General features: G+C 29.9%; 1 protein-coding gene across 1 annotated transcript; it reads right to left on the bottom strand.

The window, feature by feature from the left end:
• Positions 1-2,198: 2,198 nt before the first annotated feature.
• On the bottom strand, positions 2,199-4,027 carry LOC102613403 (transcription initiation factor TFIID subunit 15). The gene is made up of 4 exons (XM_006465311.4): positions 3,880-4,027; positions 3,104-3,473; positions 2,806-2,911; positions 2,199-2,539 (listed from the first exon to the last, which is right to left on the bottom strand). Exons 2-3 carry the CDS (start codon positions 3,466-3,468, stop codon positions 2,821-2,823), a joined length of 456 nt encoding a protein of 151 aa, XP_006465374.2. The 5' UTR covers positions 3,469-3,473; positions 3,880-4,027; the 3' UTR covers positions 2,199-2,539; positions 2,806-2,820.
• Positions 4,028-12,345: the final 8,318 nt, after the last annotated feature.

The following is a 12,345-nucleotide window of genomic DNA, read 5'->3' as shown; positions in this document are numbered from 1 at the left end:
AAACAAGTTTTTACCCATCGGTTAAATTGATTGAAGCACGCTATTGATAGTAATTTTATTTGGTAGTTTTTGAAAATATTATTGAAGGCTAAGGGTTCAGCCGTTAGTTCATTCTGATTAATTTCATCTGACAATAAAAGACAAGAATATTATAGAAGGTTAATGGATAGTAATGAAAAATAATTAAATCTTAATCACACCCAATGTTTATAAAATTTATGTGACATACACCTTTAAAAAATTAACATGCTCAAATTAAGATGGTTTTCAAACTTCCCATCTCTCTACCTTTTGAATTATTTTTTTAATATTGTATGCATCCAAACTTGCAAGAATTGAAATGTGCACTTGGATGAAGTCTTCCAATTATATGAAATTTAGAAGTCAAAGAAAATGATTACGGCATACTTTATTCATGCATGGCCCTTAATCGCAATGAGTTTTTTTTTTAAAAAAAAAATCCACATGAAGTTCAAAGGATGATATTGCTGCTTAATTATATACATACGCGTGCTTAATTACTAGAAGGGTAAAATTATGATATCACGATGGTATCATACCACAACTGGATCTAGTCATTGGATCCAGCTCACAGTGATCATCAGAACTGAATTTAATGACTAAATTCAACTATGGTATGATACCACTGTGATACCATAGCTGGATCCTTATTATAAACATCTTTTCATTTTAATGCATTAATTAGACAAAATTTAGAAGCCAGCAGGACAGACCTTAAAGAAAGTGTCAGTCAAACACTCACCTTTACAAGACAGGTGTGTTGTTAATTAGCTAAAATTATATCATATAATATCTCTATCAAGATTTCCATAGAAGGATAACACATATCTAGTTACTTTTTTTTTTTCCAATTACTTATATATGTACCGCACCATCGATCAAATCCCCTAATAATTACATCAGGTAAATACTAAAACCAACATCTATTTTATAATAGCACGATGTCCACTCTAATAAACACTGAAGGAATATATCTACTTCACTGTTCCTCCACCCCTAAATTAATGGGAGAAATATCTATTTGTACCCAAATTTTATTTTAAAGCACTCGAACTACACAGTAGCTCTCACATGTTAGAACTGCAGCCCACCACTCGGCCATATCTAGTTGAACTAAAGTAACACTATCAATCTCTCATTACATTTTCCTGTACTCAAGTAGCTGAAGATTCTGGGCCCAAATAACAGGCGCCAAGTAACTAGGATTTAATCAAACGTGGCACTTGACCGTATGTATTCAGCAGAACTGATCATGAAGTAGCAAAAAGCTATAGCCCAAAAGAGGGACAAGAATCTTTTGCTTAAATGCTTAAAGCGTAGTTGTGCTGGAGTAGACACATAAACATGAGTCGTTTGCTTTTTAATCCACCATATAAAAATACACTTGATATATATATATATATATATATAGGAGGTCAATGGAAGGGTATCCAATGTGCTTTGCTTCTATCATGAATATGCTTTGTCAATTTTTGCATGTTGAGAAATTCTAAGTTAATACGTCTACTTCCTATTTATATATATCCTTTGATTCTTCTTTATTCTTTTGCATTTTTACTTGAATATCTCGTTATCTCTCCATGGATGCCCACTCTGGAAGCCACTAAGATCGATGCTTTAATTATTATTAAGAAATTAGACATATCGTATGACTCATATTGCCAGCCATTCAATGATTTTGCATAATAAGTACGCTTTGACATAGTTGCTATTTATAAATAGTGTCCCAGGCTTTCTTAAAAGTATATATGATTAATGCTCAGTTATTCTTGAATATCTTGACCAGTTGACCTGGTTATCCCTTTGCATATATGGAAAGAACATAAAGCTCAACGTTGGTCCCTCGATTTGATATAAACTTATGAATTACTTAGATTTTTTCATAGTTTATATTGTGTATACACTATACGGATTCATCTCATATAACGCGATACTACAGTTTGTATAAATAGAATTTGTATAAAAATAAAATTTGTGTCTTTTCTTGTAATATTGATCTTGTATTATTAAGATTTTGACGGATAAGGTGGTGCGTTATGCATACCCTCGATTATTATATACATATATTTTCTTCTGTTTTTATTAATGAATTTCTCGTATGGTAAATTTAAGTTGTAATTTTTTTTTTTAAGAGATAGAGGCTAGAGAACTCATCTTTCAATGCTAGAGAGAGAATCTTCTTTATGAAGTTCATGCAAATCATCTTCTTTTAAGAAAGCCATGCAGCAATACAATAAACAAAACTCATGATAAAAGCAAAAAGCTAGAGACAAATGGATAGAAAATTGAAAAGCACCACAAGGGCTACATTGCTGTAATTCTTAATTATGGGAACTGAAACCCTAACAAAATATCCTAACTGGGTAAATCTCAAAGTGAACATTGATTTAAAATATTAAACCATGAGCTTCACCTTGAGAAACCCTAAATAGCTAGCACCCAAAACAAATAATAATTTGAAGAAAAAGCTGATATATTGCGATTTGATCTCTCTCGACTCTTGGGTTGGCTGCAATACCTACAGAAGAAGCCAATTCATCATTAGCAAAAAATATAAAAATACATTATTCAATAAAAAATTATCATCATCGAAACAAAATATATAAAGCGTTAAGCGTATGAAGGTTAAGCTATCATATTTACGTCTGGATTTTGTAAAATCCAAATTTGAACTACGATCAGAGTTGTACAAAAATATTCAAATCTGGATTTTGTAAAGTCGGGACTCCGGAACTGAGCAGCATCTATTAATTATGAAGGTTGAGGATGAATATTAATTCATACCCAAATTGAAGTGTGTCAGTATGAAATTCTGTTGCCAAAGTCCCTGGGGGCATTGCATCTGAAGCACTCCATTCTACTAGCAAAGTTATGTTCATTGCATCCAGATCTGTTAAAAAGGATGAAATTATATAAATAAATTAGCAAAAGCAATAATTAATTTGCTTCATGGCATGCTTTCATGTCTTGGGACAAAGAGAGATTCCTAGTCAAAAAAGGAGGAATTAGAAACAAAAAGTTGAAAAAGAAAGAAAAAATCATTTGTAAATTGAATATTTAGAATATGTAACACAAATTTCACCTGGTGCAAATCCAATCACCAGACTTCCATCCAGATCGATTGCCGCCACCGAAACTTGAGCCCCTGGAGCGAGGCATGTCACAGTCAAAGCCACCCCCAGCAACGTCATCTTTGAATGCTCCACACTTGAAGCAGCTAGAGCGGCTGGCAAAATTGTGTGCCCCACAGTTCCCGGCGGAGCAGTACCAGTCACCTGGCCTGACATCGGACCCGGTACCGAACCCGAACGATGATCCTCCTCCTCTTCCGCCGAACCCGCAAAAGTCACCGGACGACCTGGGGTCGCCGCAGCGCTGGCACGAGTCACGCCTCTGGAAGTTCAGGTGCTGGCATGACCTGCAGTTCCAATCGCCTGGCCTGTTCATTGTTTCTACACAACCAAAAATAACATTTAGTGACCTGGCTAAAAAGTAAATGTAAGCCTTCTATTATTCTTCGGGTGATATCATGTCACCAATACAGTTCATTTTTTATAGTAGAAACTAATATTACTGGCAGTTAATTTTCAAAATAAATGACAAAATTCTGTTGGACATTTTGGACATATGACGAAGTAGAAAGGATGTATTATAGACTTAGAAACAAGAAGTTTTATGAAGATATTAAATAAAAAAAAAATTATGAATTTTTTTTTTTGTTAATATCATTGTCCCATGTTAAACCTCGTACTTCTTGTTGTATTGCCTAAAAAACTTTACCAATTAAGCTAGTAAGAGCATCTACGTGTTGGGGGGGGGGGGGGGGGGTTGGGGGGGGGATACAAATAAAAGACTAACCTTAAGAAAATGTAAGGGGGAGTACTTCAGAGAGATGAGGAGACAATAAGAAGAAGATAGAAAGGTTTAATTGTGCTGAAGAAATGGGGGATCAGCGGTGGGTTTATATACATGTTTGGAGATGAGAAAAAGGGAATAAATGGAGGGCCGTGTACATACTTTTTCGTGTTCATAACCTGGCAATTACATTGATATAATAAATGGAATTGGAAAAAAACAAACTAAAGGAAGAAAAAAAGAGAGAGAAATTCCACTAGGATTACAGAGACCGAAATTTTTGAAATTTCGAAGTAATACAATAGCATTGCCCACAGTTTCCTTTAGTATTTTTTTGGAGCTGACAAATGCCTGCACAATTGTACTTTCTCTTAGAGAAGTTAATTAATAATTTTTTTAATTTTATAGAAATAATTTTTTTTTTCAAAAAAAATTAATAAATCTATTTTATACTATATAATATAGAAGCTATAAACTCATACTAAAAAATTAGGAACTCGTGAGAAGTACTCGTCACATGAAAATGAAGTGTAGGTTCATTCGTGTATGCACGAATCTTGATTGCCTCAAGTTAAATTCTTAGTCTAGAAACACATGACAAAGACCCTGTTAGGTGAAAAAATTTAATTTAATGAAAAAAATTAATATTAAAATGCTTAAAATATAAATTAAATGAAAGTATTTTATCTTAAACCCAATTAATGGAACATGCACATGCTGATGGATTTTTTTTTTTTTTGGATAAGAATGGAATGTCGTTAGTCAACCTAATAATTAGAATTTTATGGCTAATGGTGCTTCCTACACAGAAGGTACGAGTAATTAAAAAATAAATTCTTTGTGTTGATTTACTGATACTCTAATTCTACTTTCAAGAAAAACTCTAAACTTCAAAAAATTAGAGACGGTCGTAGTCTTTATACAATCTCTGCTTATATATATTTTGTTAGAAGCTTCAGTTTTAGTTCTATATAAATGTTGGGTCATTTAATTTGACCAAAAAAAAAATTTGTTCATTAAAATATAGCTGAAAAAATTATATTTGTTTGGTTTATGATTACTGAATTACATTTTAATAACAATTTGATAAAAAATTATTATTATTGTATATGATAAAAGTTATTATTTAATTAATGGGTTTATAGGTGATATTCAATTAGTCAAAGATATATTGAATATTTATGTAGGTTTACATAAAAAAAACATAAAATTTTTAATTTAATTGGTAGTATAAGAAATTGGAAACAATTGCTGATTTTTCAGCAAACAAAAAGGATTTCATTATTAATAACCAAACAAAGATATCCCAACCATTAAAACTAGTTTTCCATTGGATCTGATGATGAGTGCACAAAATGACAAATTTGGGAGCCGGATATGTCCGTGAATATAGTTTATCAAAAAGAATATGATAGTTACGTTATTGTAATTTACATATAAAATGAGTCCACAATAGATTAATTGAAAAAGAAAAAAAAAAGTCTCTCTAAGTTACATTTAGTGTAATCCATAACCAATAAAGAGAAGGTAAAATATGAGACTGATCCTATTTGAGCCAGAATCACTTACTTATTTTTTAATTTTATATTATTTTTAGAAGTGGCAAGTTACACAAAATGTAAGGTAACGATTTTCAAAAGAAAATATTGGAGAATTTGTTCAATAAATCCTATAGCACCACATCTAGCCTTTGTAGGCCTAGCCGGCAAGCAAACTGTTAGAGGATCCCACATAAAGCAAACAGGAGATATTGTAAGGCTACAACCACAACAGCCCTAATCCGAAAATCTATTCAATCGATTGAAGCATGAATTCATAAAAGTCCCTTTGACCAAGCAATTCCATTTATGCAGTCCCCACAAACAAAATCTAACAATGTGTTAGACAGGAGGGGGGGAAGAAAAAGCAACAGTGAAAATTTTACAAAAGAGAAAACTGAAAAATAAAAGACGCAGGTGGCTGCTTGTTAATGGATTACAAGGAATCCACGTCAGAGTTTTCTTTACATTGTAATGAATATTCTTATAACAGGAAAACCAAAGGCAGAGGCAGGGCAACACATTTAACTCAATTATTTTGGCCAAGTCTCTTTCAATTCAAGCTTTGAGAACTGAATCAGTCAAAATACTGTGCCAATCTATGGGTTAAATTGTTGCCGCTTTACAAGTTTGAATATTCCTTTATTCGTGTACTTGAGATCTTAGGAATAAGAGAATTGATTCTTTTCAAATTTTTTACATTAATAACACAAATCGTCATTTTTTTTTCACTTTATGAAGAAGGCAGATTATATATAATTTTTTTTAATAAATAAAAGTGGAGCGCAAATGCATTGCATATCTAATATTTGAGCCTCTATGGTGGCTAGATTTTATCTCTTTGAGTCAAATTCTTAATTAAAAATATATCGTGTTAAAATAATTTTCTAATCACGGATCTCTAATCATATTAAAGTTAAAAACAAATTAAAAGACAAAAAATATAGATTGTAATGTAATATATGTAGAAGTCAATCATGTAAAGACATTTAATAATTATAAGATAAGAAACACCTACTAGTCGTAGAATAATATTCCTATACATGTGGGTAGGGATTCAAGTCCCTATATAAAAGGTAAGAGAAATTTTTATTATTCAAAATAGATCTGCCCTATTTTAGACACACGCGTCGTGTGCATCACAAAAAGGTTAATATTTATGCACATTTGTTTTTTAATTATAAATATCAATAAATTTTAGTATGATATTCAAAACATATATGATTACGAATTTCATTTTTATTATTTATGAGGAGGGTACATAGATAGATATTGTAGGCAGAAATAAATTTTCTGAAAAACGAAATATAAATGAACAAAAATAAAAGAGGAACAAAAACCAGAAAAAGAAAGACAAATGGTGAGTTTCAATAAAGATAGTTTGAAGCTGATATTCATGATGGAATAACAAGTCTTCGAGGTTTTCATTTTGACCATCTTTTCATTTTTTTGCCTTCCTTTTCTGCGGCTGCTATATCAACTTTATCTTTCTCATTATCTCTTTATTATTTATTACAAACAGCACATCACCAAAAAAAAAAAATTAATAATAATAATAACACACACATTGAAGAATGAAGATGGTACACTAATTAAGATCTGGCCTCCATTCTCTTGGAGAATGGTAAAGAAAGTAAAGAAGCAAACTGTAAAGAGAGAAATTAAAGAAATATTGAGCAAATTAAAAAGGAAAGTGGGCTGATTCGATTCTCCTTGGGAATCACTCCCATGCATGACCACGACCAACTCACCAACATTCTCATCAATTCCTTTGTATCATTGCGTTGCTTGTGAGTGTGTGTGCGCGCGTCCTTATGTGCCTGCGCATGTGTATTTTGGTCGAAAAGAACTTCACTTTTGCTTTATTTCTTTCTTTTGATCCAATTTTTGATGATCTCTCCCATTTACTTAACTCACAAGCTCATGATGAAATGTGTTTATATGGCTAATGGCATTGTTCCTTGGCGTGAAAATCAATCCACCTAATTGTGCTCTCCTCAGCTTGGAGAATATCAATCGCTTTATTTGATACGTTTGATTCTTTTGAATTACTTACTTTTTCATGCTATCTGGTTTGACTATTTCTTATTTGAGTAATGTCCCACCTACAAAATTAGAATCTTGATTGTATCTCAATTGATAGAGTAATACAGAATAACAATTAAATGGTGTGACCAAATAATAAATTTTCACTCTAATTGATTTGAAATTTACATAACCGCAGTGCTTTTTTTTTTTTTGGTTTAAAATGAATGGGAAAAAAAAAGAAAGAGTAATTTCAGGATTTTGTGATTTGATTTGATTCAATCGGAAAATTTTTCCAATATCTATCTTTTTTTTTTTGTTGGGGGAGGAGAAGATAAGAGATGGGCAAAGTTTAAATTTATTTTTTTGACCCCTTACCTCTACCCAAATTTAAACGAGTGACCAATAAAATAAAACTACTTAAAAATCACTATGAGAGCTGCCGTTATTTTTAATTTCTTGCTTGATTGTGAATTACAATTCAATTATTAATATCCTCAATCGAGAAAGGAGATATTTCTCAATGATTAATGGCTGAACAAGAACTTTGGTTCGATAGGGGCCATAATCCCAAAACAATAAACTTGAGGCTATAGCAAAAAAAAAAAAATGGTTAATTACGTCTAGGTGACACATCTTTTGACAAATTTCAAAAGATGACTCATGTTTTAAAAATACTCAAGTAGGGTGATATTTTGTTAACTTTTACCACTAACTTTAACCGATCGAGGGTAGAATTGAAAAAAAATAGAATTTTTTTTCATAAAGCCAAAGAGATTAAAAAAAAAGATTTATACAATGCTTTTAGTTCGTAAGAGATCTACTTCTTTATATTCACAAATCAGTTTGATTCAACAAGAAAAGTTTTTTTTTTAAAAATATGTTTGACTTACCCTAAGAAAATGTCCTATTAATTAGACTTAGATTTAATTTTCATATATTTTTCTATTTAAAAAAATATAAGTGAGTAGCGGCAGAAATATCATTTTGTAACTAATTGCAATGGTAGAAATATCATTTTGTTACAAATTATAGGGGGAATGTCATTTTGTAATTAATTGTAGAGGTAACAATGTCATTTTGTGACTAATTTATTATTAGCGTTAAAGTTAATAGTAAAAATTAACGAAATGTCACCTACTCAAATATTTTTTTAAAATGTGTCACATTTTTTAAAATTTGTCACAATATGTTTTATCTAGGAATAAATAACCCAAAAAAAAAATTGAGAGTGCCAAAGAAGAGGACCATAATCAAGAATAAGTAATCATTAGTAGTAATATCAAAAAATCGATTTATAAAAAGAATTAGGGGGGCCGAACACAAGATATGCGTAGGAATTGACAGAATTTCATTTTAGCCCCTTCATGTTTTTAATTGTTTAATTTTCAGTCATAGAACCCTAGGTCTGTGCATAGTACTACTCCTGTCAGTTATCTTATGGTGGACTGCCCCTCTCATCCTATTGTGATACTTAGTACGTACCATGAATGATTGTGAGAAAACCTTGTTTCACTTTTTCTTTTCTAATTTATTTTTAATATCCGTGTACTCTCCTATGGCCTACCATGCTCCACAATCCACGAAGTTTGATGACTCATCGTGAATGTAGTAATTAATCTAATTTAAAGGTCTCAAGATTATCTATCTCTCTCCGATACTATAATCAAATCTCATTCGTAAAAAAACTCAAATGACATGTGTCTTGATTTTCTTGAAACCTTAATAAAAATTAAACTAAAAGATGATGCAAATCCATCTTCAGTAAACGGCACAACTAACTTAAGGTGGGATGAAATACAAATGTGATAATGTAACTTAACAGAAATTGAGGGTAACTTTACTAATTCGAGCTTAAATGTTTATGTGGGTGACGGATGTGTATCCCAAGTGATGGGTTATTACGAATGACAAATGAGCTCTGGGTTGGATCCACCTGGTCTTTTAATCATTCCCTTTAATTGTCATATGTTAAAATGTCAGTTGTCGTTTATTAACTTTCTTTAACGTGCTTATGTCCTAAAGCTAACCTGTAAATGGGTCGGATGCACCACCTGTTCTCTTGTAATGTAAATTTTAAATTTCAATTATGTAAGTGTAGAACTACCGATTGAAATGTTGTTAATTTACATACAAGCTTCATTCTTAATTAACTAATTGCTTTAGGAGCAATTTATTTGGTAGTAATGTCATTTGAACTCCTCTATTTATCTTACTAGTACCTACATTTTAATTAACATAATTTATTTCTAAAGTTATCCTCTTTAAAAGAAATTAAAAAAAATAGTTACTGTATTTTATTTTCTCTCTCATCTTCTTTCTCTCTCAAGGATCACCATCACCACCACTCTATATTTCACCACCACCCAATTTACTATTAAAATCACTACCACCAGTTATCTTCTCAAATCCACCAGTTGCTTATTATAATGAGTTTTCTTTGTTGTGTTTTGTTAAATTTTATAAGAACTGATAGGTTTTATTGTTATTAATTATACTAATTTCAATAACAAATTAAATCAGTTTCAATAGTAGAGGGTCAGTGAGTTTTTTTGTTTCCTCTGGTTTTTATTTAGTATATCTATCCATCCATTGTTTTTCTTCTTGCTTTGAGTGATTCATATCTAACAATATCAAAGTAGTTCACTTTCAGATTTGATATTAATCCCTTTCTCTGCTCAAAAATTTCATCTTGCCTTTTTATCAACGTACTTTAATTTTCAAAAATTGATACTCTAAAAGATTGAAAGAGAGAGAGAGACAGAGACAGAGAAGAAGAAGAAGAAGAAGAGGGAAGAAAAGAAAAACTTTATATTATTTTTTATTTTTTAAATAAAGATAATCTTAAAAATAAATGGGATTAATTAAAAAATAAGGACCGGTAAAATATAAAAAAAAAGGTTCAAATATCACTACTCTTTATTTGGTTGGGCTATATTATAATAATGCCAAATTTGGTGGGTACCCAAGAGATCAAGACGCTAGTGGACAAGTGGACAACCCACGAGCCACCTAGCCACCTAGATGTACTAACAAAAGAGTTGTGATATTTGACCCCTTATTATATTTCATCATTGGGTGTAGATATTTCCACCCCATTATTTTATAAATTCACCCCACCTCCATAAAATAATCACAATAAGTTCACTATATTTTATAAAATTACAAATTAATAATTAATTAATTAAATCATTTTTATAATTTTTTTTCTAACTTAGGTGGTGTTTTTTTTTTTTGTCTGAAATCTTAATAGACCTGAATTAGTCTGAATTCTGAATGTATCTAAATATTTGAATCTGAATAATATGTTTGTTTTTTCGTCTGAATCTCAGAAAATAAGTATTAAGTTATTTATTTTTTTCAACTTAAAAAGCTGAAAATATGTACTTTTACATTTGTATCCTTATTAAATTTGAATGTCAAATAAATAATTATTAAATACCACAATATTTTAACATTTATAAGTAAAACTATATTCAAGTGAATACATAATTATTTTGGAATTTTAATATATAAAATACCATAAATTTTAAATTTTATCGTATATAATATAAGAAAGAAAAAACAAGGATATTTTTATGTCGGATAAATGTCTATGGGTGAGTTTTGAGATAGACATAAAAAATAAATTATAAAGCAAGGATATTTTTGACATTAGTAAGTAACTGACTTAATTCAGATTTCTTCATTAAGTAAAAAGCCAAAAAAATTGGCTTATTTTATTAAGTCAAAATTATCTAAAAAGTCTCATTAAGTTATAAAAACAAACACCTCTAATTAACTTAATTAATTAAATTAAGTCACTTTAAGTCATTAAATTAAAAAACAAACACCACCTTAGTCTTTTAACAATCAATATTTAAGGTTGTTTCAAGATAAGTTTAAATTAATCATTTTACCTTTATAATATAAAATAACCAAATTATCCTAAGAAATATATATTATTGTAACTAGTTCTTTAAGCATTTAGTTTTATGTTTTATAATCTAATATTTTTTATATAAAATTTAATAATTTTTAATACTCCGCATGTCCTAATTATATCTTGTTAGTTTAGTGTAATATTAATAATCATACTAATAAAGTACTACTTATACATTATAAAAATATAAAAAAAATTTGAAAGTAAAATCTTAAATATTTTGATACATTTACCTTGTGAGGGAAAAATAATCATATTAATTTATGTTAAAACAACCTTATTGATCAAATATAATAAAAAATAGTCTCATAAAAAAGAATATGGATTTAACTGATTAAATTTTTAAATTTCTTCTTAATTTGAATTTTTTAAAAATAATGTGCATTTGTGGTAATAATTTTTTAAAAATGGAGTGGGTTTATAAAATTTGTGGGTTGGAAATATCACCGCCCTTCATCAGCCCTCACCTTTTAGTTAACCTCACTAAAAATTTTAAACTAATTGTTATCTCTCAACACAACCCATCTAATCCCTTATTTACCTTTAATATAATTTTTATCTTTTTTTTCATGCACCCACTGTATAAAACTTATAAAACATATTTTAAAAAGAAAAAACTAACAATAATCTCTCTCTTTCTTTAAAAAATTTTATCCATCATTGTCATAATCATAAAAAAATTTTATAATTTCACTAGATTTTATCCTTAGGAGGATTTCATCCTAGGATGACTTTGCTTAGATTTTATCCTTAGGATGATTTCATCCTAAGATTATTTTTTTTTTTAAGGAAAATTTCCTTAGATTTTATCCTTAGGAGGATTTCATACTATGATGATTTTCTTTAAGGAAAGTTTTCTTAGATTTTATCCTTAGGAGGATTTTATCCTAGGATGATTTTCTTTAAGGAAAGTTTCCTTAGATTTTATCCTTAGAAGGATTTCATCCTAGGATGACTTTCCTTAAATTTTATCCTTAGAATGAT

This window comes from Citrus sinensis, chromosome 7, assembly GCF_022201045.2.
Source record: "Citrus sinensis cultivar Valencia sweet orange chromosome 7, DVS_A1.0, whole genome shotgun sequence".
Lineage (NCBI taxonomy): Eukaryota > Viridiplantae > Streptophyta > Magnoliopsida > Sapindales > Rutaceae > Citrus > Citrus sinensis.
The sequence above is the reverse complement of the archived record's forward strand: the minus strand, read 5'-3'. Positions and strand labels throughout refer to the sequence as shown.